General features: G+C 40.1%; 1 protein-coding gene across 4 annotated transcripts; it reads right to left on the bottom strand.

Moving 5' to 3' along the window:
* Positions 1 to 5,957: 5,957 nt before the first annotated feature.
* Positions 5,958 to 23,021, bottom strand: LOC120306752 (cytochrome P450 2J2-like). Of its 4 annotated transcripts, none has more exons than XM_039340533.1 (10): positions 22,894 to 23,021; positions 19,674 to 19,934; positions 15,326 to 15,488; positions 14,188 to 14,337; positions 13,828 to 13,988; positions 12,924 to 13,100; positions 11,954 to 12,095; positions 9,106 to 9,293; positions 8,687 to 8,828; positions 5,958 to 6,356 (listed from the first exon to the last, which is right to left on the bottom strand). In XM_039340533.1, exons 2-10 carry the CDS (start codon positions 19,842 to 19,844, stop codon positions 6,172 to 6,174), a joined length of 1,479 nt encoding a protein of 492 aa, XP_039196467.1. In that variant the 5' UTR covers positions 19,845 to 19,934; positions 22,894 to 23,021; the 3' UTR covers positions 5,958 to 6,171. The 4 variants fall into 4 exon arrangements, with proteins under 4 accessions (XP_039196467.1, XP_039196468.1, XP_039196470.1 ...); XM_039340534.1 differs by having other exon boundaries at positions 19,674 to 19,930; positions 22,894 to 23,013; XM_039340536.1 differs by lacking the exon at positions 19,674 to 19,934 and having other exon boundaries at positions 22,894 to 23,013.
* Positions 23,022 to 27,292: the final 4,271 nt, after the last annotated feature.

Genomic DNA, 27,292 nt, shown 5'->3' with positions numbered 1-27,292 from the left:
TACAATTTAGATTGGGTATACAAAAATATTATATAGTTTTTTCATAAGTTTTATTTTCATATATATTATAGATAATCTTTTTATATATATAAATATAAAGTTCTTAATTTAATTTTTATTTTTACTTCTTAAGCCTATATTCTGCTCTGGGAAGCTCAGGGGGGGGGAAGGGAGGGGGGGGTTTTTTTGGGAGGGGTGGGGGGTTTTTTTTTATATATATGTATTGTTTAGTTTTATTTTTTTGTATATGTTGTCTCTTGTTTTGTATTCTTTTTTCTTTTTTGTAAAATTTATAAAACTTTTAATAAAAAAAAAAAAAAAAACACGGACTCTCCTCCCAGGTCTCTAGCCCACCTAAATGTTATCAGCACTGACCTTGATTCTCACACATATGAATTGTTTTGGCTAATTGAGAAACTACACATTCCCCCACCCCTCTTCCTTCATCTAATATCTCTAAACTAAATGTGGCAATGAAGACAATATGAAAATGGCTTCAGTTCGGTTTGGCACAGCGTTGACATTTGGTTCCCCTTGAAGGAAAGGAGAAATCCTGCAAATCAAACAAGAACAAAAGTTAAGAATCCCCCCTCAGTTTGCCGGATGTTTATCATAAAATTTACGTATAGGTCTGTCAGCTTTCTCATCAGTACACTTCACCCAGGTGGCTTCTGATAATCAATATCCCTTCCACTGCACTAAATATTGCAATTTCCCTTTACACAGTCTTGCATCAAGAATACACTTTGCTTTGTAATGAGTTTCTCCAGCTACCACAAGTGGCCCAGTTGCTTTCTTGGGAGAAGGTCTCAAAATTGAATCTCTAAAAGGCTTCAATAAACTGCAGAGAAATACTGGGTGGATTTTTCCTAGAAGATGAGGGAGTTTTAGTTCCATAGTAACTGGGTTTAAGATCTGCATTATAGGAAAAGGTCCCAGGTATTTTGGTCCCAGTTTTTTGCTAGGAAATTTAAGAAAGATAAACCTCTTCCCCCCACACAAAATGATTTTTGAGGTGCTCTTTTTTATCAGCTTGTTTTTTTTATAAGTTTCCAAGGCTTTTTTCAAAGCTTTCTTTGCATTGTCCCAAACATCTTTCCAAGCAGACACCTATTGAACTAAAGTCTGAGGGGCAGAGGGTTCCTGGGGATATTCAGGAATCAGAATAAAATCCCTCCCTGTGGCTATCTTGAATGGCATAAAACCGGTACTGCTGTGTACAGTGTTGTTATAAGCCACTTCAGCGAAAGGGAGGAGATCAGTCCAATTTGTTTGTTGGTAATCAACACAGCATCTAAGATATTGTTCCATCATTGCATTCACTTTTTCAGATGCCCCATTCATAGATGGATGAAAAGCTGATGACAGTCCTTGCATAGAATCAATTAATCTGAGAAAATCCCTCCAGAACCCCCCTATTGGAAATTATCTGCTTTGGCATTCCGTGTAATCTGTAAATATGTTTGAGGAACAACTTAGCCAGTATTTGGCAGATGGGAGGCCTGAGCATGCAATAAAGTGTGCTTGCTTTGAAAAAAGATCAACCACAGTCCGTATGACTGTATTTCCTCTACTGTCAGGTAATTAGACAATAAAATCCATAGTGATTTTTTCCCATGGTTGGGAAGGATCTGCAACAGGCTGTAATAGTCCAGGAGGTTTTCCTGGGATCCTTTTCATGGTAGCACAGACTGCACAGCTTTTTACATAGTTCTCTACATCTTTCTTTAAGCCTGGCCACCAAAATTGCCACTGAATTAGGAGTAGTGTTTTTAAGTAACCAAAATGCCCAGCTTGTTTAACATCATGGTTGTGTTGAAGTGCTTGGAGTCTGAGTGATTCAGGCAAATATAATTTTCCCCCTTTCCAAGCCAGACTATCCCTATGGGTAAGGATGATTTGATTGCCGTTGAACCATTGGTCATTCATTAATTCTCATTTTAACTTCTCTGTCAAAGGACCATTTGGCTTAGGAGGTTTCGTGTATTGCTGTTTCTGAAGGGTTATTTGAGAGATAACTTGAGGTGGTGGCATGATAGAATCTATGACCTGTTCGTGTTGGTTTTTGTATTGGGGTAATCTAGAGAGGCCATCAGCTATTTTCCCCCCTCCTGGTACGTATTTTAAGGCAAAGTTAAAACGGTTAAAATATTGTGCCCAGTGTACTTGTTTGGGAGAGTTTCCAATGCTTCTAAGTTTTTGTGATCAATCCATATTTCAAAAGGTACCTCTAAGAAATGATGCCATGTCAGCAAAGTCCACCTAATGGTAAAGGTTTCCTTCTCCCAAACAGCCCATCTAAGCTCTGTGTCAGTGAATTTTTTTGAAGTGTAAGCACAGGACTGTAACCTTCCTTCATGATTTTTCTATAACAGTACTGCCTCCACAGCTACATCACTGGCATCGGCTTAAATAACAAATTTCTCCTCAGGATGAGGGTGTTTCAGAATTGGTTCAGCAGCAAATAGTCCTTTTAAATTTTCAAAAGCAGTTTGGCATTTTAATGACCAGCATAGAGGCTGACCTGGTCGTGGTTTGCCTCCATCTTTTCCAGTTTTTAATAGGTCAGTAAGGGGTAATGCAATCTCGGCAAATGAAGGAATGAACTGGCGGTAGAAATTAGCAAATCCCAAAAAACTTTGGAGTTGTTTTCAAGTCTGTGGAGGCTGCCATTCTATAATGGCTTTCACCTTAGCTGGATCCATCTCAATGGCTTTGTTGGAAATTCAATAGCCCAAATAATCCAAACGCGTCTGATGGAATTCACATTTTGAAAATTTGGCATAGAGGTTAGCATTTAGGAGTTTTTTCAGTACCTCTCACACTTATATGTTCTGCCATAGTCTCTATATAGATTAAGATGTCATCAGGATACACCAAAAATCCCTTATACAAATGATCATGCAGCACCTGGTTGATTAGCTTCATGAAAATGGCTGGAGCTCCTTGTAATCCAAAAGGCATGACTTTGAACTGATAGCTACCCAGAGGGCTGTTGAAAGCAGCTTTCCATTCATCGCCCTCTTTTATTCTCATGCAGTAATATGCCTCTCTTAGGTCTAATTTGATAAAAATTTGCCCCTTCACCAGATGGGCTAACAAGTCCTTCATTAAAGGGAGAGGGTACATATTCTCCATGCTTATTGCGTTCAGACCTTTAAAATCAATGCAGAGCCTAAGTGACTCATCTTTTTTCTCTTTAAAAAGCATTGGAGCAGCAAATTTGGACTTGGCAGGTTCAATGAAATCCTTCGCCAATTTTTTTTCAATGTCCTACCTCAATTCCTCTACCTCGAGGGGGGTCATAGCATACATCCTTGGCTTTAGCAACTTAGCAATTGGCAGAATCTCAATGGCACAGTCATTGGATCTGTGGGGTAGCAGGAGGTCACACTCCGTCTCACTAAACACTTCCGCCAAGTCTCGGTATTCACTGGGAATAAAAGATACTCCTGGCAGGGGTTTTTTTTTTTTTGCCAATTTCAGCATCTTGGATGGTGGCCCAGCTGTCCCACTGGTGTCATGGGAGGAGTTGGGAGTGACAGCTCTATGGATAATTTCAGGGTTCTCATTCCTTTCTCCCACCATATTAGAGGTCTCACTTGTCCAACCAAGCTAATCCTAAAATCACCGCTTCAGTCATTTTGGGGGCTACTACAAATCTGATAAATTCCCAGTGCTCCCCCACCTCTAACCCCATTGGCTCCATTAGGTGGGTTATTAAAGTTCAGCCCATTAAAGATCCATCTGCCTGTTCAAATTTCATGGGAGTGGAGAGTTGCCTTGCCCTGATGCCTAACTTGAGGACAGTTGGGAGGTTAATTAGGCATCATGAACACCCAGAGACTACTAACACCCACAGGTCCATTGAGCTCCTGCCTTAGGGACTATGGGTTTGGCAGAGAGGGAAAAAGGTGGAACAGGTTGACTCACCATTGGGTCATTCTCTCCCTCATCATCACTGTCATAAGGGGAAGGTGCAATGGCAGCTTTGGCTGGGGTCTCAATCCTCTCTTAAGTAGGTGAGGTGACTTGAGTAACTTGTTCCTGAGTAATCCAGTTTGTTTTCTCTCTGGTGGGTGGCTGGCTTCCCTTTTTCCTTTCTGGTGGAAAGGAAGCACTTTTTGCTGAGGGAAAGGAACTGGACAAACTGCCGCCCAGTGGCCTGGCTGGCCACATCTGAAACACTTGATTGGCAGTCCCGGAGGTGCTTTTGAAGGTTCAGCCATCCCTGTCAGTGTGATTAATCGGGCAGGTATACATCTTGTCGGGTCTGGTCTAGGCCCAGGTCCAGAAGTTGAAGGTTTTTTTGTAATGGGTTAGCTCAATGTCTAAATGCACGGCCAAGCAATACCACTCCTGGAGCTGATCAGAGATCTCCCAGTAGACACAAGCCTGGAATAGACCTGGGTCTAGGCTATTCTTTTTTTTAATACAAGTTTTATTAAATTTTTCAATTTTTACAACACAGTGCTTAGGAAACAGCGTGGTGATGGGGTAGTCAATTATCCAAAAACCAACACATTTATATATAATTCAAATTTAACTCATTAAAAATTCCCTCTCTGATTCCCACCAATCATGTAACCTATTCAGATTAATACATGTCTAGTACAAATCCATCAATCAATAAAGTTTATGAAAAGCCATCAATTGTGGCAATGATGACAATATGAAAATGGCTTCAGTTTAGTTTGTCACAGCGTTGATACTGGCTTTTTAAAATGTTAATATCCTTCAGAAGGCCAAGTTTGATTATACTACATACGTTTCCTTTAATACGTGGCTAATGAAGATTTATGAAAGTATTAAATCTTTAAAAGTTCTTAGGTTGGAATAAACAGCACAGGAGTGATTAGAACCTTCATTTTGGAAAGTGATAAACAAAGGGACCAGACAGACTTGAATTTTTTAAAAAATATATGAAGATTTTGAAATTAATTATAAGAAATCTTTCCATAAAAAGGCAGTTGATTAGGAGCAACATGATAAAGTGAGACTTCAAAGATTGGATACTAATGGGAACCAGAAAGAACTAAATACCTTGGTACTCAACTGCTTGGAAACTCATCAAATTTGGTACTCAATGCATTTTGATGCAATAATTTTGTCCTGGTAGTCATTGTTTGTTTGGTACTCAATGCAGAAGCTAGAACTTGTTGGTGTCCACTGCCTTGTGACTCACTACATTATTCCTTATGGGAAAAATTTCATTGGTATTCATCAATTTTGGTACTGATTGCACCTCCTAGAACAGTGATTCTCAACCTTTCTAATGCCGTGACCCCATAATACAGTTCCCCATGTTATGGTGACCCCCAAGTGGGTGTGGCCACCAATAAGAGGGAGTAGGACAGCTAGGGAAAAGGGAAAAAAATGGTGGACAGCATGGTTTGGCGACCCCCGTGAAATGGTCATTTGACCCCAAATGGGGTCCCGACCCACAGGTTGAGAACCACTGTCCTAGAACTAATTAACAACGAGTACTGAGGTACCACTGTATTATAATTAAAGGAGAAGAAACTCACTAATAGAGAATGGAGCAAAGTAAAGTAATTTTGGAGTGAAACCTGCTGTTAGAAAATCTGTTTTATTATACAGAAATGATAGCAGAGGATGGTGATATGCTTAACGGGTTCAACTGTCACAGGAAACATTCCTCAGAACAAACAGAAGCAGATATTCGATTTAGTCCAAGTTCAGCCCTAAGAATGGGATGAAAAATGTTCTGCACTGGGATCTAGATGTGTAGCACGCCCTTTTTCTTATTCTGTTAATTCTGTCAGCAAATTTTTATACCTTCAAGCATGGTATTATTTGGGGACATCTATGAAGTTTGCTCTGGCTGGAGAACATGAAGTCCACAGAGGAATTTATTAAAAATGAAAAAGGATACTAAGACTTAATGGGAAGTATTATGTTGTATTGGCACCCAAAGGAAAAAGAAAAGAAAAAACTTAACAAGCACACAGCACATTTTTTATTCACAATCTCCTGGTCTCTGGTTGACGAGGTTAGCTATGATGTGTGAATCCAGCCATATATTGAACACGTTTTAGTGTTGAGTCAATAGAAGCAAAACACAATATTAAGTGAATACATATATAAGAAACAATTATCATATTGAATAATATTCTATAGTTACTTTAATGCTTTTTATATTGCTTATGTTTAAGCCTTTGTGGGAATAGCACACAGTTTGTAAGGATGTGGATGCAATGTCACTTTTACAATAGGGGCTTCATTGAGTTCTTTCACTCCTTCAGGCAACCGGAAGCTGAAGGCCCTCAACAGGCTGGTCAGAAAGATGAAGATCTCAATTCTTGCCAGCTGCTGTCCCACACATGCACGCACACCTGTAGATGAAACAAAGCATGCATGAAGAGGGTCATAATCTGTTCTCCAGTTTATAAGCAGATCATCAAGGAAATCTGAAAAGATTTGTAACATCCCAAGAAGATTTCTATATTGATGTAGTATGTCTGAGCATAACTTTAACTCATAGCATAACTTTAACTCAGGTTGTGGTAGATGGTATACTATTTCAAAGGCAAAGCAATACACCCCTTGAAATATCTTGCAAGTATTTCCAGAGATGGGCCTACAAAAGGGAAGTCACTTTCTCCTCTTTCTGTCTACAAACTTATTCTGTGGTGCATCAGACTACTGGAAGTGAAATGGACATAATCTGTAGGAATTCCCTTTCAGTGACCAAACATTTATTCTTGTTGTTCTTTGCTTACTACATCTGGCTTCCTATGCAGTTTCACCATATCTCGTAAGTCCTTTTTACTAGCAGAGCTTAATCATTGCTTGATTTATCATTACACGTCAAAGTCATCTTCAAGTTACATTCTCAAGTACTACAAGTATTGAGACATCAATGGTCTGACAGCTGCAAATCCATTTGAGTGAAACTGGCCATTTTAATATGGAATTTATCCATCTATGCTACTGAATCTGTTTTGGCTGTCTCAGCAAATAAATTATGCCAGAAACCAGTTCAGTTCATTGACCAAGTATTCTTCTGTGCTTCCTTTGGACTTTAGCTATGGGGACACAGTGGTTCCAGTCCTTCATGTTGGACAAGGAGCAATGGATGGAAACTCATCAAGGACACAACCAATCTGGAACAAAAGGGAAATTTCCAGACAGTGCAATAACTTTCCTCCAGAAATTGTGGGTGCTCCAACGCTGGAAGTTTTAAAGAAGAGATTGGACAACCATTTGTCTGAAATGTTATAGGTTTTTTTGCCTGAGCAGAGGGGGCCTCCAACTCTGTTCTTCTGTTATTCTATACCCAGAAGGTGATTTTGAGGTATTCCTATATAATTTGGTTGCTGATGCTGAATGAACAGAGCATGGGAGCAGAGTAACATCAGTAGGTCATGACTTTCATGTTTAATGCTCCCTACCACCCAACTTGAAAAAGATAATCAGTTTCCTTAAATGTTTCTTCAGTTTGATAAACGGTTGGCTGAAGAAAATACTCATGTGTGTTTGTTATTTGTCGACTTCAGTTCGGCATTTAACACAATCATTCCCAGCATCTTGTAGACAAACTGGGCCTTTTAGGCTTAAACACCCCTTTGTTCAACTGGATTCTTGATTTTCTTACCAATAGGCCCCAATATGTGCAAGTTGGAACAAATACCTATAATATCATTTTCTTGAGCACAGGTTCTCCTCAGGGCTGTGTCCTAAGTTCGCTGCTGTTCACCCTGTTGACCCATGACTATTGTGTTAGGTTTGCCACTAACCATATTGTGAAGTTTGCAGATGATACAACAGTAGTGGGCCTTATTCATGATGACAATGTGGAAGCTTTCCGCAAGGATGTTGAGGGGTTGGTGAACTGGTGTAAGGAAAACAGCCTAGTTTTAAATACTGAAAAAACCAAAGAGATCATTGTCGATTTCAGAAAAGGCAGACACAGCCACACTTCTCTGTGCATTAATGGTTCACCTGTGGAGATGGCTACCAGCATCAAATTCTTGGGTGTGCAGCTAACGAGTAGGCTGGCTTGGTCGCTCAACAGCAGACACAGCAGCGCTTGCATTTTCTGTGTCGCATGAGAAAAGCACATTTTCCTTCTCCTATCTTACCACTTTCTACAGGGGGACGATCGAGAGCATCCTGTCATACAGCATCACAGTCTGGTTTGGAAGCATCACTGCTTCAGACTGGAAGGCGGTGCAGAGAGTGGTGAGGATGGCTGAAAAGATCATTGGCAGTTCCTTCCCTCCCATCCGGGATATAGCACAGAAGCGCTGCTTGAGCAGGGTCTGTAAGATTATCTGGGACAGTACACATCCTCTTCACGACCTATTTTCCTTGTTATCTTCTGGGAAGAGGGGGCTTCATGGTATCCGCAGCAGAACATCCAGATTCAGCCGTAGTTTCATTCCAAACAGCATTAACTTGTGAACTCTCAAGCTTCCTCCTTCCATTATATATTCAAGATGGACAGTATTTAATATTTATTTGTTATGTATATGTAGGGGTGTGGGTTTATACATATGTTATATATAGTATGTTTAGGTGTTTGTCATGTATGTGTTTCACTTTGAGAGCAGGCAACTAAATTTCATTTTTGATGTGTGCCGTTGTGCCCACAGTAAAAAAAAATGACAATAAAGATTATCTTATCTATAAATTATAAATTGCTTTGGGATCATGGATGTACCTATTCCAAATGGCAGAAACTCTTCTCGTTCCATGAACTTCCCATCCTTATCTAAAAAGTGATTTGGGTTGAATTCTTCAGGTGTTTCCCATTGTTCAGGGTCAAGAAGAACAGAGCGCAGGTCTGGGATAATAACGGTCCTCTGTAAAAAAAAAAAAAGATAGGATTAAGTAGAACAGTTTCATAAAGAAATGGGCAAAACAGTTCAAACAATATTGATGAAACATTAGTTTTTAGCTTGCCTTTATGGACCCCTATTTGTTCATTTCCAAAGCAGATTCTGAGAGCAGTGTCTGCTCAGCAGCTTAGCTTCCTTTCTCCCCTCCCTTCCATTAAAACAGAGAGCTTCTGCCCAAATCCATATTCTGCTTTTACTTCCATAATGGATTACGGGAATGCAGCCTGACCATGTTTCTCACCTTAGGAATGTGGTAACCCCTCATCTTCACATCCTTTATGCTTTGTCTGGGAACCCCAAAAAGCAAGACATATTTTACACGCTGCATTTCATGAATCACAGCATTGGTGTAAGGCAGCTTCTTTCGATCCTGATAGGAAATTGACCCTGAGAAGCCAAACACATCTTCAATCTCCTTCTGGACTTTTTCTAGAAAAAAAAATGATGGAAATAGAAACTTCATTTTCAGTATTGTGTTTCCTTTATTTGTTTCCAAATTTTAATCCTCAATAGAACTTTAGTACCTAGAACAGGGGTCTCTAAACTTGACCCTTTTATAACTTGTGGACTTCAACTCTCAGAAATCCTCAGCCAGCATGCCTGGCTGGGAAATTCTGGGAATTGAAGTCCACAAGTTCATAAAAAGGCCAGGTTTGAAGACCTCTGACCTAGAATAACATTTAGGTAATTAATTGTAATCATTTAATAGAATCATATGTCTGGGAGGGACTTTGGAACTTTTCTAGCCCAACTCCTCCTAAAGGCATGGACCTTGTATAATCCCATTCAAAACCTTCAGTGATGGAACATCCAAAACTTCCAGAGGTAAGACATTCCACTGATTAATTGTTCTCCCTGACAGGAAATTTCTCCTTACTTCGAGGTTGGATCTCTCTTAGCTAAGCTTCTACATTTATTTATTTATTTATGAGACTTATATACCGCTTTAAGTGCAAGCACTCTCTAAGCGGTGTACACCAGTAAGCAATGTATATATATATATATATATATATATATATATATATATATATATATATTTACATTGCCCCCAACAATCTGGGTCCTCATTTTACCTACCACGGAAGGATGGAAGGCTGAGTCAACCTTGAGCTGGTGAGATCTGAACCGCTGACCTGCTGAACACAGTCAGCTAAAGTGGCCTGCAGTGCTGCACTCTAACTGCTGCGCCACCTCGGCTCTACATTGTCAAGATTGAATCACTATAATGCCTGCTAGTCCCATTGCTAATCAACTTGCCAAAGAAAAGGGGGGATGGGTAAAGCAAAGAGAGGAAACGGGATACCAAGAAGCCATTCACGAATAGTGAGAGCCTGCAAGCCGCCAAAGTTATTATTGCAGGTGCTTGATGGAGAAATGGACTGCTTCCATAACAAAAAGAAGTTGTACTATTGGACAATGTGAACACCCAAGAGGTGGGGGCAATGGAATCTATTGTTTAACTAAACAAGCTTTCGCACAGGAAAAATCAGAACTGGTTTTGCTTCTTCAGTTCCAAGATGGTGTATCCAATAAACTTCTACCTTTTGGGACTAAATTGCCTAGAGGAATTCTTTTGTTGGGTTTGCTTATCGGACCATTGACACCCAGGCCCAGCCAACACCTAAATTGGTCACTAGAATGCCAAGCAGCATTTGAAAAACTCAAACGTCTTTTCACCACCAAACCAGTCTTAAAACACCCTGACCCAGATGAGCCCTTTGTAATACAAACAGACACCAGTGATGTGGAGTTTCTTTTGCTGACTAGCATATTGGGATGGTTGACTCTTTCATATATTGGACGAGAGTTATCATGTCCCCTCAATACATCCCTTCAGTAGGCTAAGCATACCCAGCTCCCTCAACCATTTCTCATACAATTTAGCCTCCAGACTCTTTATCATTGTTGTTGCTCTTCTCTGCTCATTTTCCAGGACCGCAACATCTTTTTTGTATCATGGTAACTAGAACTGGATGCAGTATTCTAAGTATGGTCTCACCACCATAATATCTCGTTGAGATGCTGCCTCAAGGTCACCCGACTAGGAAAAGAAGGCAGATGCATACCAACCTATGCTTGAACTAACCACTCTGGAAATATCTTGCATTAGGCTCTAGGACTGCTTGATTGCTTTATGAGCTGCAGCACACTGCTGCCTCATACTTAAGTAGTGGTGCACTAGGACACCTAGATCCTCTCACAGTTACTCCCACATCACCTGGGTCACAAAGGAAGGAGATGTAAAGTTAAATATCATGGGGAAGTGGATGATACTTCATTCCATGGTGTTGGATGATCTCACCCAGAGGTTTCGTGAAGAGGTTAAAAAAGAGTGGAGAGTATGGAGCCCTGCAACACACCAAAAAGGAGTGGCTGTGGGCTGGACCTCTTGCCCTCTATCACCACCAATTAGAATTGGCCTTGAAGAAAAGAGCTGAACCAGCACAACACTGAGCCTCCCAGCTCCAATTCTTGCAGCAGGCCCTAAGAAAACCATGGTTGATGGTATCAAAAACCACCGAGAGTCAAGAGGCACAAGGATGGATGCACCAACCCCATCCTGCTCCCCACAGAGCTCATTTACAAGTACAACTAATGTTATTTCTGTCCCATAACCAGACCTGAAGACTGACTGAAAGGGGTCCAGATAATCTGTTTCATCTGGAGCTGCAGTACAACCACTTTTTCACCCACAATGCTCCCATCTCTTCTGTTCATGCAGGGAGCTTCACTTTGTACATCACCTCATGCCCATCCTCTTAATTTTTTTTCTGTATTCATTATCCTACTATAATTTGGTCTTCTATATGCAAATTAGGATGAACTTTGGTAAATTTCTGCATTTAAAGTGTGTTAAATGTTTCAGATTTGTACTGATTTCTAGTTTTTAATTTCCTCTCTCTATTTTATTGAGGATTCAAAGAATAATCTCTGTGTTCTTGGCTTTCCTTTAAACCTGCTAACTTCATGCATCTGCTTATAGGGTCGAGAATCTTTCTAGAAAAAATATTATGAAACATAGATTCAGTTCAATCATTCAGTATTTCAAATAATGTGTTTTAAAACCTGAGAGTAATCCTTAGTCCCACCTTGGATGTCGGGATGATTGGCCAAGAGAAGCAATGCCCACTTCAAAGTAGCAAAGGTTGTGTCTGTTCCAGCACCGAAAAAATCACAAATACATACAGCCAGGTTGTCTTTATTATAGGTAGAGTTGGGGTCATTCTTGCTCTGATGTTTAAAATGGAAAATGAAAATTGCAATGGATTCTATGCAACTTTTGTGTGGTTATTTATGCCTCCATGTTGCAACTCATGAGAATAAATATTTTCCAGGTGGTTCTATCAATGCATGGGAATAATAACAAAATAATACATTCACACTGAGATTGAAGAGAGTTTTAGCTTTGGAAGAACTTGAATGTGTTTCTTTTTATTTTATGATTGGTTGCTTTGGTAAATATTCAGTATAGTGACTCGTGTGTACCTACTAGAGTGAATCACAAAACTTAACAAGCAAGATTACCTGCATGCATTCTAATTTAAAGTTATGCCAAAAAGTGATGTCTTTAACTACAAACTTTTGTGGCTGCTGTGCCACGCTATGACAATTTATGGAATACATGGAATACTAGATTCTTCTGAGACATTATAACCTTTTACTGAACTAGTGCAACTTCATGAAGAATTGGAGCACAATACTGTGGGCACAACGGCACACATTGAAAAATGAAATTTATTTGCCTGCTCTCAATGTGAAACACATACACGACACACACCTAAACATACTATATACGACATATGTATAGACCCACACCCCTACATATATGTAAGAAATAAATTTCTTTAGAAAAAAGGGGGAATGGTATGATGCTGAAGAGGTACGATATAGCTCTGACTTAGAAGCATCCAGAATTTAGGTTGGGCTAAATTCAGAATGGGAGCTGAATGAAAAAAAAAATACCTCCAAGGAAAACAAAACTAGTAGCTCCTCTTGTTTATTTATAGTGAGGAATGTAATAATTCCTTGCCCATTTATTGAAGCACAATAAATCCATACCTTCTCCATCTGAAGAAGATAGTAATCAATGAAATCCTGTGGCTCATGCAGAGCATGAAATTCCTTGTGTTTCTCTATTTCCTGCTTTGCAAAGGAGACAATCAAATCCACGGAAGCCAGGGCCTTCTTGTGAGGGCCTGGGAGGTAGCCCATTAATCGTGGGAACACATTATACATCTAATAAAAAAGAAGAGGAAAGGTTATTTATTTATTTATTTATTTATTTAACCACAGTTAAAAAATACTCTCAGCAGCTCATCATAATAGATAGCACTTAACAACAACAACAACAAAAAAAAAAAACACGACAAACACACATTGTGACAGACCTCAAAAGTCCTCCAGAAAAGCTGTTTCCAAATTCTTATCCAGGTGGAAACAATGGGTTTAAGTTACAATGATGCAGATGTTGGTTAGGTATCACAAAAGATTGGTAAGACCTGTTCAGTGATGGACTCACCCAGGAAGTGCTAGAGCTGTTTAAACCTGGGATGGACAGCCATCTGCTGGTGGTAGTGAAATGATGGATTCCTGCATAGGCAGGAACCACTTTAGTGTTGTTGTTAATGCACCAGCCTAGAAACTGATAGACTCTGAATTCTAGTCCCAACACAAGCACTAAGTCAACTGGGTGACCCTGGACCAATCCTTCTCTCTCAACCGTAGGAAGTGGTCAGTGGCAAACCACTTCCAAAATCTTGACAAGGAAACTGCAAAGACTTGTTGAGGCTCTCACCTGGAGTCAAGACTGACCCAAGGTCATGCACACCTACCAGGGGAGAATAGTACAATAGATAGTTTCCAAGGCTTTCTCCATGGATTCCAATCATGATTACATGAAATTATGTATGGAAATATAGCTGGTTTGGGAAACTTTGTCTCTTTAATAGAAAACATGACTTACCAAGTAGAAAAAGTTACCAGTCAATTTCACAATACTTTCAAGGGCTTGAATTAAGTTCTGGAAGTTTTCATCTTCAGGAGCAAACTGATGTCCAAAACTTAAAGCACATATGACATTACAAACTGCATTTATTACTGAAATTGAAGGGTCAAAAGGCTGTCCTGCAAATGAAGATGTTTTATAATGAATTTTTAAAGAGCAGAACTACTAAGGAGATGAAGAGAAGTGAGAACTGCCAATTGTTTCAATTTTTTTTAAAAAAATAAAATACATCTGTTTTTATTTGAAATACTCCAGAATGAAAAAGATTTCTTCAGACTCAAAGGGTTTAAGCCATTGTCATTACCCTAAATTAAATACCTTTTGTTTGTCTAAAGGCCTCTATCAGTGTCTGAGCTGCGTCTTCTATTTGATGCTCAACGCTTTTCTTCCCCAGGCCCAGCTTCCGCAGAGAAGTGATGGCGATGTATCGCTGCTGTTTCCAGGTGTGGCCATTGGAAAGAATAATTCCTGTGGGCATCAGCAGACAGTGATAAATGATTCCTGATAACATTTAATGCTAAAAAAAAACAGGTCTAGCTGTTGACAAATATCTCTCTGGATTTGAGGTGAGAATACCAAATAAATGAACAAAACGTTATAAGAAAAGTATGTACTATAAAAACAACAACCATTTTTTTATTTTTTTAAAAAAACTTCAAACTAAGGAACTGGAGAATGATATATTTCAAAGATAAGTGCAAGGTCCAAGGGTACAAAATAACTGAGCAAACAAAGTAATAGTTTTAGTATGTATAAACAAATTAAGGAAATGTCTAAAGAAGTGTATGAAATTGTTGATAGTCCTTATGAAATTGACAAATGTCTAGCATCCTTGTATTTAAAAAAGACTCAAAACAATCTTCTGGACATTAGACGGTGTATGGCTGATCTTCAGGATGAAATATTTGAATGCAGGGTGTCAGAGAAAACACTGCAAAAGCTTAGATTGTTAGCTTCATTGCCACATGGCAAGTTGATTGTTTCCTGGACTTAATTAATATCACAAGGAAATCATCCAAAAGGTAGAAAAACTCAGGTTATATTAAATTTATTGATGCCCACTTGAGGGAAAATATTCTAATAATCATAACCGTAACCGTAATCATAATAAAGTTGGAAGGGACCTTGGAGGTCATCTAGTCCAACCCCCTGCTCAGGCAGGAAATCCTATGCCATTTCAGACAAATGGTTGTCCAGTCTCTTCTTAAAAACCTCCAGTGTTGGAGCATTCACCGCTTCTGGAGGCAGGTTGCTCCACTGGTTAATTGTTCTAACTGTCAGGAAATTTCTCCTTAGTTTTAGTTTTTTAATTTGATGTAAAGTAGAGTAAGCAATATTTTTCTTGCCTATAAATCATTTTGTTTACTATGCCTTCCCCCAAGCTATGAATAATATTACCACAAATTATAACAGTGTGATGCTTTTTTATCTACAATTTCTCACTACTTGCACTTACCCCTCTCTTTCCCTAAAGCAGTCATTAAAGGATTGTCTAGTCGGTCAGAGAATTCTTCTGGGAAGCTGGTCATTCCTTCTTTCACAGTTTTGAATCCAGACAGCACTATGAAAAGTTGAGGTCCAGCCCAAATGGTCAATATATTTCCATATTGCTTTACATGCTGCCAAGTGAATCAATGTTGAGCAACGTTATAATCAAATGAAGTAAATTATTCACAATTCATATGCCACCTACAGTTTTCACAGGGCTTTTTTTCTCATAGAATGCCCAGAACGGAGTTCCGGCACCTCTTTTGGATGGAACCTTGTAAGATAGGCAAGGCAAGTTATATGACGTGTGCAAGTTCCAGCACTTTTTTTTTTTTTTTTTTAGAAAAAAAGCACTGGTCTTTCCTAAATTCTTAATTCTGGAAGTTGAGTCTTGGCAAACGGACTTCTTCTCTTGTTGGTTCAAAACATTTGACTGCTTATCCAAGAAGCTTATTCTGTCTGAGCAAGTTAGTTAAGGGGACCCCATATATGTCCTCCAAAGAAGTTTCATTTCTCACCTTGAGGGGGAAGGGTGACCAATTTTTAGAATGTCTAGAACACAAAACCATCATAAATCCCAAGAAAACAAATCAAACAATGAGGTAGGGAGTGATGACAAAAAAGAAAAACTCCAGTGACAATCAGGAGATGCAGGAAACACACCATCAGACAGGCAAAAAGGTCTTAAATGCTTATATACAAATGCTCAAAGCTTGGAGAATAAACAGGCTGAACTAGAAGCAATAGTGCATGAGGGCAGATATCACATAATTGGCATTACAGAAACCTGGTGGGATGAAACCCATGGACTGGAATGGACTGATGGATGGGTACAAATTGTTCAAAAGAAATATATCTACAGTAAGAGGAGGAGGAGTTGGACTATGTGTAAGAGAACACTACATATCTGCAGAAATGCACGTGATCAAAGATAAAATCCCTCCAGAATGTATATGGGTCAATATAAAAGGGAAAAAAAGTGACATCGCCATCAGTATATATTACAAGCCACCCAATCAATCAGAAGAAATAAATTACTGCCACAGTAGTAATGGGAGACTTCAACTATCCAGATATCAACTGGGAGACAAACTCTGCAGTGAGTGGGAGATCAAACAGATTCTTAACTAACCTAGCCGACAACGTTGTCATCCAAAAAGTAGAGGAGGGAACTAGAGGAAAAGTTATATTGGACCTAATCCTTACTAATAGAAAAGAAGTGATAGAGCAGTGGTTCTCAACCTTTTTAATGCTGCAACCCCCAACCGGTCGTAAGTTGAGGACTACCCAACCGGTCGTAAGTCGAGGACTACCCAATCAGTCCTAAGTCAAAGACTACCCAACCGATTGTAAGTTGAGGACTTTCCCTGCCTGGGAGCGCCACGCAGCAGTTGCTGACGAAAGCTAGGCGTTTTATTGGTTTTATTGTAATTTTATTGACATTTTACTAAATTTTATTAAATTTTTTAGCACTTCCTGGTGCTCACATTTATTTGTTTGGTTTTAAATATGGATATACCCAGGGATCACATTTTTAGTGTAATTGTTAACATGTATGTATGTATGTATGTATGTATGTATGTAAGTCTTTGGTTGTTCGGGTTTTCTCCCGCGTAAAATTGGAAGTGTCTTGGCGACGTTTCGACGAAGTCAAGTCATTCGTCATCTTCAGGCTGGTGTTTTCAGCTTCGTGCTTCGAGCAGCCTGAAGATGACGAATGGGACTTCGTCGAAACGTCGCCAAGACACTTCCAATTTTACGCGGGAGAAAACCCGAACAACCAAAGACCTACATACAAACACCCGCAAAAACCTCAGAAAACATATATATGTATATATATACTTTTTTATTATGATTGATTACCCTTTCACCACAGTGTTTTCCTGAGCACTTTGATGCTAAAATTAAAAAAAAAACAATAAAATGTATATTAAAAAAAACCCAGAGGGATAGAATCAAGATCACGTGAAGTGTTAATACCACTTTACAATGCCTTGGTAAGGCCACACTTGGAATACTGTATCCAGTTTTGGTCACCACAATGTAAAAAAGATGCTGAGACTCTAGAAAGAGAACAGAGAAGAGCAACGAAGATGATTAGGGGACTGGAGGCTAAAACATATAAGGAACAGCTGCTGGAATTGGGTATGTCTAGTTTAATGAAGTGAAGGATGAGGAGTGACATGATAACAGTCTTCCAATATCTCGCCACAAAGAAGAGGGAGTCAAGCTATTCTCCAAAGCACCTGGAGGAAAGCACCTGTCAGGAAAAGAAGCAAAGGATGGAAACTAACCAAAGAGAGAAGCAACCTAGAACTAAGGAGAAATTTCCTGACAGTCAGAACAATTAATCAGTGGAACAACCTGCCTCCAGAAGTTGTGAACGCTCCAGCACTGGAAGTTTTCAAAAAGACACTGGACAGCCATTTGTCCGAAATGGTATAGGGTTTCCTGCCTGAGCAGGCAGTTGGACTAGATGATCTCCAAGGTCCCTTCCAACTTTATTATTGTTGTTGTTGTTGTTGTTAGCCACTGGAACAGCTGGCCTTCAGAAATTGTGGGTGCTCCATCACTGAAGATTTTTAAGAAGAGATTAGACAGTCACTTGTCTGAAATGGTACAGGGTCTCTTGCTTAAGCAGGGAGGGAGCTGGACTAGAAGACCCCCAAGGTCCCTTCCAGCTCTATTCTATTCTACCTAGTCTGAACAGGTTCATTAGGCTAATTCAGTCATTGGGATACAACTCTTAAATCTTTTACTCCAGATGGATCCTTAAGTGTGATTTCCCTGGTGAGCCTGCAAATGATCTGAATCTTCCTGGGACTGATGAAAGAACAGCCATGCTGAAATATTGTTCTTCATCTGATGCACTCCAACCTGAATTAAGATTGGCCACAAGAGCAATTCAATCTCCATAAAAACCTTTGGGTAAGTTGATAAAAAAAAACAACTGATCAATATCCTTGAGATAGGTGATTCATGCAGATACTATAGTATCCCCAAATAGAAAGAGTCTGGCAACATCCATTCAGACTACAGGGTGTCTTACAACATTGCTGCTTTTCAGATAACTAATATAGTAATGTGTTCCCTGGCTTCTCTCAGACAAAGAAGACAAAGGGAATGAGCTTTTTCTCTCTCTACCTGAAACTTGTCTCTGAGAATGCACTTGTGTCACTTAGAAAACAGTCATCAACGATATTCCCAGCTCATGAACTGTTTTCCCCCTATTTTTGTTCTCCTCTCTTGTTACTGTTGCTTGGAGATACCATTGATTTAAGTAAAAGCCTTTTGTTATTTCCCTCCAAGGATAGGATCTTGATGTTTCTGTATTATTTTAGCATTACCAAATAATTCTACAGGATTCAGCCACTTAAAAAGAATCTGCTACTACTTCTTGAAAGTTATGGTTCTTTAACCTCCATCTTGAGTTGGATGATTCTTTTACTTCTGATTTTTTTAAATAAAATAGTGGAACACAGAAGAAGAATATAGAAATTATTATTGAGAAAGTGTTGTTTCAACTTGATTTAGTAATTATGATGGTGTTTATTGGAGGAATATTACTACAGTATGATAATTCCACCAACAGTAGTTCCTTCAAAGGAACTTCTAAACACTAAATTTTAAAGTATCTTCCATTGCTAAAACCTTTGGTGCAGGATAACATGCCAGAAGGGGAGAGAGAGCTCAATGAAACTTTATAAGCACCAATATCTAGGTCTTACTATACTGTGTGCATATCACATTTGTGCACATAAAGTGACTGCACAAAAATCTGTTGCTTCATTCACCAACTACCTACATATAAATCATTATCTAAAACAGATGCTACTATTCAAAATTCAGATCCAGAAACCTTTTTAAATCATTGTAGAACTGCAGAATTAGAAGGGGGCATTTAGGCTATCAAATTCCACCCATTATCCACTGCAGGAATATAAAATGAAGCATCTTCAACAGAGGAATGTGGAATCTCATCTGAGCAGAGTGAAGGGGAAACCGCCCTCACTTTGCAGAATTTATTCCAATTATTAAAGGTTTCTTGGTAAGTTTGAACTAGAATTTGCCTTCTAAAAATTCAACCCCATTATTTCACATCCTGCCCTGTGAAATTTTATTGAGGAGGTCATGGCTTGAATATTTTGGCATGATGTGGAAAATAACTCCTCAAGTGTCATCACTATCATTTGATTAATTAAATTTCTCATCATGCAAGAATATTTTACTAGGCTAATATATTTTTCTACAATAATGGTACAAAGAAAACCATCGAGAATTATTTTGCATAATACTGCTTATTTAGAATGAAATACCTTAGAGATATAATCTTCCTGAAATGAAATCCCATAAGCCCCCAAAGTCCCAATGAGAGGTAGAGCCAAAGGACCGGGAGGCAAATGTCTTCGGGACCAGAGTTGTCTCAGGAAGAGGAGAATCAGCAGAGCAAGCAGCAAAACAAACAAAAATGTCGTCATCGCTATCATCGTCCTGCTGGTTCTTTTTCTTTGATGTTCTCTAGTTGATCCGTAGTTGACTGTTTCCTTTTATCTGAAGTTTTGTGCTTTTCTTCCTTCCTCCATTGATGGAAAAAGAATAGCAATATGTCTTTTAATGCTGTGTATGATTAGTGTTTGTACTTTGTCAACAAGATATTATCACAATAATTGACATTAATTAGGTCACCTCTGACCACCATTTAATTAACAGAGAAAGAATTTTTTTTTAATCAAAGACTGTGTAACCCAATCTGTCCCTAGCATGATATTATGCCATAATTTATTTGAAAATCATGACATACCACGTGTCCATGAAATCTATCTTTTTAAAAAGGAGAATCTTGTGGGTCACAGAGGGGTTATTTACTCCACCACTATGTCTCTGAATACATTTGAAAGTCCATCATCAGAACACTATCATGAAAAAAAAAAAACCTTACTCAACTTCCCCTGCAAATAAGAGAACATCTTCATGAGGCCAGCACATGTTTGAGAACCGTCTCTGGATCTGTGCAGTTGATCAGTCTTCTGCAACTAAAACCAACGAATGCCATGATCATAATAATTTGGGGCTGTTGTAATAAACCCTGCAGCAACTCCAGCTAGACAACTTTGAAGCATCATTAAATCCCATAGAGGTCAGGTGCCTCGAGTAGCAACTAATCATACTTTAAGATATTGTGTTTTGGGTTAAGGCCCAATATTTTATTATCCTTTTTATTCCTTACCACCATATTATTGATTACCTTCATGGGTTTCATTCTGGGCACATACTGAAAGTGAAATCTGTTTCAAAAAGTGTTTGATCATTGATCATTGAGATAGAAAAAAGAGCGAGGTGGGCGGAATCGAAGCTCTGCTTCCCACACCCGGTTTCAGCCTGCTGTGGGTCCAAAAAGACCCAAAGTCACCCCGTAGAGGTGACGGACCAAGAGGGGACCCTTTTAGATTGCAGGAAGGCAGTAGCCAACCTGCTTGATCCAAGGAGCCCTCTGGAATAGCAGGAGAAAGACTGGCTCATTTACGTAGCCATTCGGAAGCTGCTGACTGTAGGGAGGAAAAGCGGATTAATACAAGCATAGCAACAGTTTGGACTGGGATGAGACTATGTTCCTTTTCTTCTCTACAATGTGAAAACCTGTTTTTGGAAAAAAAAATCTGAAAGCAATTTCCCAGAGTTATCCTTCCTCCAGAAAAAGGCGGCGGTTTAAGCATCTGGAGGAAACAGAGAAGTCTACAACATAAATATAACAAAGAGAAATAGAAAAAAAGAAAAGTTTGGGGAGTTTTAACTATTTTCTTCTTTTTATATATTATTTTATACTATTTTTGGAGATTATTGGACTAAACTTTGTTTAAACTAATTGGAAAATTAAAAAGAGGGCATCTGAGAACATCTAATGGCAAGAACAAAGAACTACACTACAATATTTACTGAACTTATCTATACAGGTGGTCCCCCAAGTACGAGCCTAATAGAGCATTCCCATTAGGCTCGTAATCGTCAAATGAATCACACTCAATATTACAACATTTTAAAATCAAACCCATTAATTGAATCAAATAGATCATTAAATGAACAAAGATTTGATTTATTATTTCCTCCGATGGCTGAAAGAAATGAGAGACTTTTCTCCACCGCTGCTGCAGGCTGTTTCTAGCCGCAAATCACCTGTTTCTGGTTTCAGTAACCACAGTACTTGTAAACTGCCTCCCAAGTAGGCAGTAGGATTTTTTTTAAAAAAAAAAGCCATTTGTGGCTAGGCAGCTCAAGCTTCTTCAGAGGAGGGTGGAGAACTCTACGATTGTAGCTGCCAATAAAGTAAAGCGTCTCCAGTTTACAGAAATCTCCAGCCAGGCATGCAGAGGGAGATGGGGTGGAGTTTACAGAACTGTTGGCTTGCAACAGTAACTGAGATGGAAGGGACCTTGAGGTCATCTAGTCTAACCCACTGCTCTCATAAGAGAGTACAGTACTGTATTTCTGATAAATGCCTATCCAGACTCTTCTTAAAAGCCTCCAGTGAGAAAACACCCACAACTTCTGGAGGCAATTTAAATTTAAAACCTTAAAAAAAACCTACTCCTTATTAGGACAAGCCTGTCCAGCCAAAATCCAAAATGGGGTGGGGGAGAGGGAAATTTCCTTCCAGTAAGTGTTAGCAGAAACTCTGGTGGGTCTATGTTAGGAAAAGGAGCAGCAGCAGCCACATGCTATAAGTTTCAAGCAAATGCAAACAATCAATCTTGCAAAATACTGTACCTACAAAACAATAAAATCAGAGCAATTCCCAAAGTAATTACAAACAGTACAGTTGTTGTTGTTAATTGCGAAGTTGTGTCCGACCCATCGCGACCCCATGGACAACATTCCTCCAGGTCTTCCTGTCCTCCACCATCTTCTGGAGTCCATTTAAGTTCACATCTACTGCTTCAGTGACTCCATCCAGCCATCTCATTCTCTGTCGTCCCCTTCTTCTATTGCCCTCAATCTTTCCCAGCATCAGGCTCTTCTCTAGTGAGTCCTTCCTTCTCATTAGGTGGCCAAAATATTTGAGTTTCAACTTCAGGATCTGGCCTTCTAAAGAGCAGTCGGGGTTGATCTCTTCTAGGACTGACCGGTTTGAACGCCTTGCAGTCCAAGGGACTCGCAGGAGTCTTCTCCAGCATCATAGTTCAAAGGCCTCAATTTTTTGCGCTCAGCCTTTCTTATGGTCCAACTTTCACAGCCATACATTGCAACTGGGAAAACCATGGCCTGGACTATACGCACTTTTGTTGGCAGGGTGATGTCTCTGCTTTTTAGTATGCTGTCTAGATTTGCCATAGCTTTCCTCCCCAGGAGCAAGCGTCTTTTAATTTCTTGGCTGCAGTCCCCATCTGAGGTGATCTTGGAGCCCAGAAAAATAAAATCTGTCACTACCTCCATTTCTTCCCCATCTATTTGCCAGGAATTAAGAGGGCCAGATGCCATGATTTTGGAACAGTACAGTACAGGACTATAAAGTAACAAAAAAGAATATTTTAAAATACTTACAGACGTAATTCTAGCTCTCAACAAGCCAAGTCCTCAAGCCCAGCAAGCAGCACACGGAGTTCCAGGAAAACAAAAACAAGTGGTCCTGCCAGCTGCAAAAATCTTGCTTGGCAATGTCACCAGGCACGCACACGCACACGCACACACACAAAAACACTTCCGGCTTCTCATAGGCCCGAACCAGCCCAGGCAAGTCACAGAGTTAAAATGGCCACCAAAGCAGCCGATATTGAATCCACGTCACATGGCTACAGAGGCCTATTTTTGATTGCAATTTTGAATTTTTAATGTAAGTACCCTTTCTGAATAACCTAGTTTTTGTGAAATATTGCTAAATAAACATTTGTATCTGGGGGATTACCTGTAATTTTTCTAGAAAGGTATAAGTTGGCTAGATGCCCAGACATAGTTTGACGTTTAAGCCCTTTGATGTTTAATGTTCCTGACCTTCACAGTCCTGTGGATTATAGCTGAACAGAGAAGGCTTTCTCGGGGCTGCTTTTTTCTTTGTTCTGCAGGGTGGATTATAACTAAAGGATATAAACTATTTTGAAACCATCTGTTTTTTTCTTTGGATTATAAGTACTGTTTGAACTGCATTTCTACAAGCTGCTTAAAGACAGTGTCAACGCTGCAAATACTGTATATTCTTGCTTTGACAATATGCAGAACTGTCTGGTATTTTGGGGGTTAATACAGAACAGAAGAGGGTGGGGGTAAAGCCCGGGAAAGAAAGAGGAAGGAAACCTTTGACCTTCACACTAATTGGATAATGTGATATATGACAGCTAATTTAGGGAGGGAACATGCTGATAATTTAACTGCTCAGAGGAAAAGAACTTAGATCTTAGCATCAGACCCCTGTGCCGACATTTTGAATCAATAAAAGACTTTTAGGGAAATCAATGCCTGGATGTTCTTTGAAGTATTTCTTTAGCCGGAACCATAACAACATGCTAAGATCTCAATCCTTTTCAAATGACCTGGGGTCCCGAACTCCATCCACTGCCTCTAGGCTTGAGAGGAGCTGGTAAAGATTCAGGGAAGATCTCATTATGGAGAAAGAAAAATTGCCTGAGGCCAGCCCTCTGGCTGCAACAGTTTCCCCCGGGGGGGGGGGGGGAGCGACATCCGGCAAGCAGGAGGGGAAAGGATTCTGGCAGATTTCCCAGCTGAGAGCAAAGACTTCAAAAGCAGAACGGAGAGATAACAAAGTTGTTAGTGAGTCACTGGAAAGATTTCAAAACTCAGAGATGAAAACCAAAAATTAATTCCTACAGAGAGAAGCCTACAGCCCTTCCATTGCAGATGTTCCTGCCAGGGACTCCAGCCCTGAAGAGAGGGGGAATCCCAGTCTGAGTCCTCTGTAGCAATGGGGAGATTGGGTTCCCCAGCAGGTGGCTCATCCATGTCCTCTGAACTTGCCACGGCTAATAGAGGCCTTGCAATGCCTAGGGGTGGTATAGAAGCCAGGAGATCAGCAGCTGATGGGAGAACAGCCACAGCAAGGAGATTGGCCACAGCCCCCAAACATGCAACCCCTGGGCATAAATCTGCAGCCAGATGGGGCCAACAGCAACTGGGGGGGCACAAGAGCAGTGGGGAGCCCAGCAACCGTTGCACCAGTGGCCATAGTGGGGCCAGCAGCAACAGCCTGTAATTGCACCACCTTTCAGAGCAACCTTTGATGGGGACCCAGAGAAGCTGTTTTTTTCCCTTAACCAAGTGCGTTCTCACTTGAATCGCTGGGCCTATCTCTACCTGGAACCAGGTGCCATGGTCGATGTCATTGTGTCCAACCTAGAGGGAGAAGCATCTGAATGGCTGAACAATCTATATAGTGAGCAAGCCCCCGAACTGGGAGATCCCCACCTTTTCCTCCTAGGACTGAGAGAAAGATTTGAGGACCTATCCATAGACCTCAAAGCAGCAGAACAAATCCACAAAATAAAACAAGCTGGCAGGCCTGCCCAGGAGTACGTGCATACAGGTACATACCAGGAGGAAAGAACTTCCTAGCTGATGCACTATCCCGGTACCCCAATACAAAAGCGAACAGGAGGAGGTTAACAAGGCAATTATCCCCCATCCACAAACTGCCGCTCAACTTACACCTCACAGGGTCCCCAATCCTGATGACCCTGGAGTAAAGAAAATAAAACAAGAGCTCCTCACCGACCAATGGTTCAAAGATAATCAAACCTCTGTAATGTGCCGTGACTTGGCTTACAAAGGGGAGAGACTATATTTGCCAGAAGCCCTCCATCTTAATGCTCTCAAACACAGCCATGATGTAAAACAGGCTGGACACTTTGGATATTTGAAAACCCTTCACCTCACCCACCGGGACTGAAAAGGGATGTGGAAAACTATGTAAAAAGTTGTACTGTATGTGCCACAATGAAAAGAATCCCAGGGAAAACCCCTGGGTTACTGCAACCTGTGGCAGACCCTTCTCAACCATGGGAAGAAATAGCTAAGGACTTCATAGTAGACCTACCTGAAAGTAGTGGAAATACTGTCATCTGGACTGTAATAGACCTGTTCTTGAAGCAGGCTCATTTCATCGCCTGCAAAGGACTCCTATCTGCCCAACTGTGGTAGAAGTGAGAGACTTGAGTCAGCTCTTTCAAGGAAAGGGAAGTTTATTGCGCAGGTTCAGAGAGCTGTACACAGCTAAAAAAAATCTGAATACCCGACTGGGCGTAGATGATCATTTTTATAACCTGTAATACGTCAGTTATTTCCTGATCAAGACATATTCCATACATGGTTACATTCTATAGTTCCTTATTCTAACATAGGAAAGTTACTAGACATGGTTATAATCTATAGTTCCTCTTTTAACATAGGAATGCTTTTAGCAATATTTCAAGTGTCAAGCAGTTTTCAATACACCATGTGATAAACAGTTTGCAATATATCATGTGCAAAGTTGAGAACAGGATGTCTGGCCATTCTAATTTTAAGGGTTGTCTAGTAAGCAGGAAAACCTCCCTTTCACCCACATTCTGTCGGACAATCAGTATTTTTCCAGCTTCCCACTTTATTCCCCCCTGATGAGACTTATCTCATCTTTGCAGATAGGTTTCATTCTGTAACACTTGGGTCTGATGTATGTATGTATATATGTATATATGTATATTCTTGTTTCTGGAATTCCCACATGGCCATAACTTGACGTTTAGGTAGTGTTATATTGTGCATCATCGAAAAGGTACATTGCAGAAGAAAACAGCTACTGATCAGAATAGCGATGAAGATGATTACTGCTCTTATAATGTTCCCAATAAGGCCCATTGGAAGCCAGGACCATAAGTTACTCCACCAATTTCCCAGGGAATCTATTTGCAGCTCTGATGCCATTTTATGGAGCACTTTAATTTGCTTATTTATAACTGGGGATTGATCTGATAGATTAAAACAGCACATCCCCTCAAAGGCCTCACATCCCATGTGTTGGCGGAGTAGAAGATAGTCTATGGCTGCCCTATTTTGCAAAATTGCCTTACGTAATTCTATCATTTTCTGATCGATAGCAGACAAGGCTATTGAAGTGGCATTGATAGTTTTAGCCAAGTTGCAGGCCACAGAATTTATATTGACATGAGCCCTTAGAGCAAGTGCAGGAACTCCCACCAACGAGACAGCCAAAGCATTGTATTCAGCAGCGTTCAGAAGAGTACGAGAGGAATCACAATCCTCATTCAAAACTTCTGCCCTTTTGTAACATGTGGTGTTAGGGGAGGTGAAAAGTGATCTATCTGGTAGGAAGGTAGTCAGTCTACTTAGACAGCAATATGTTGTGCTTAGATTGGCAGGAATGTAATTAAAAGAGTCTTTTCTACAAGTGAAGAACCACCCTCTAGGTAACCATATGTTTGCATACCCAAAAGACACTGTTTGGAAAGATGTGCAATTTAGCCTTTCTTGGCTTACTTTCAGGCAATGAGGTGAAGGTGTATTCTGCTCACACCCTGTGACATGTGCACATTGTAAGTCTTCTGGAATGGCTACGTTAGGAGTATGTAAAGCTAGAGCATTGGTTGGTAGAAACTTGGAAATGTGACCCCAGCTGTACATTGTTTCATAGCCTATATGTTCTTTAAACACATGGTGACTGAACTCCTTGGCCACTGTGACTGGGACACATACTGGTATTAAACATGCGGACAGCAGATTCTCCATGTCATATGCTTCAGAAAGGCAAAAATCTGTTGTATTGGCTATTTTAGCCAATTGGACCCACAAATTATATTGCATCCTTGACTCCAATGGATGGGGCATATCCTTATTCTGATGGGACCTTTTACTTCGTTTTCTCTCTGGGCGTTTCCTCTGGGGTCTTTGGATAGTAACTCCAAATTCCACTGGGATTACATGTACAATGCAGGTCCCC

The sequence above is a fragment of the Crotalus tigris genome, unplaced genomic scaffold (assembly GCF_016545835.1).
Source record: "Crotalus tigris isolate CLP2741 ecotype Arizona unplaced genomic scaffold, ASM1654583v1 scf7180000017752.986373038:1224578, whole genome shotgun sequence".
Classification (NCBI taxonomy): Eukaryota; Metazoa; Chordata; class Lepidosauria; order Squamata; family Viperidae; genus Crotalus; species Crotalus tigris.
Note: the sequence above shows the minus strand (reverse complement) of the source record. Positions and strands in the feature narration are given on the sequence as shown.

Coding starts and splice junctions, on each gene's coding strand:
- LOC120306752 (XM_039340533.1), bottom strand. CDS start 19,844: ATGATAGCGATGACGACATTTTTGTTTGTTTTGCTGCTTGCTCTGCTG. Junction 14,338..15,325: donor TGCTTTAGGGAAAGAGAGGG/GTAAGTGCAAGT, acceptor TGATGCCCACAG/GAATTATTCTTTCCAATGGC. Junction 8,829..9,105: donor GGGGTTACCACATTCCTAAG/GTGAGAAACATG, acceptor TTTTTTTTACAG/AGGACCGTTATTATCCCAGA.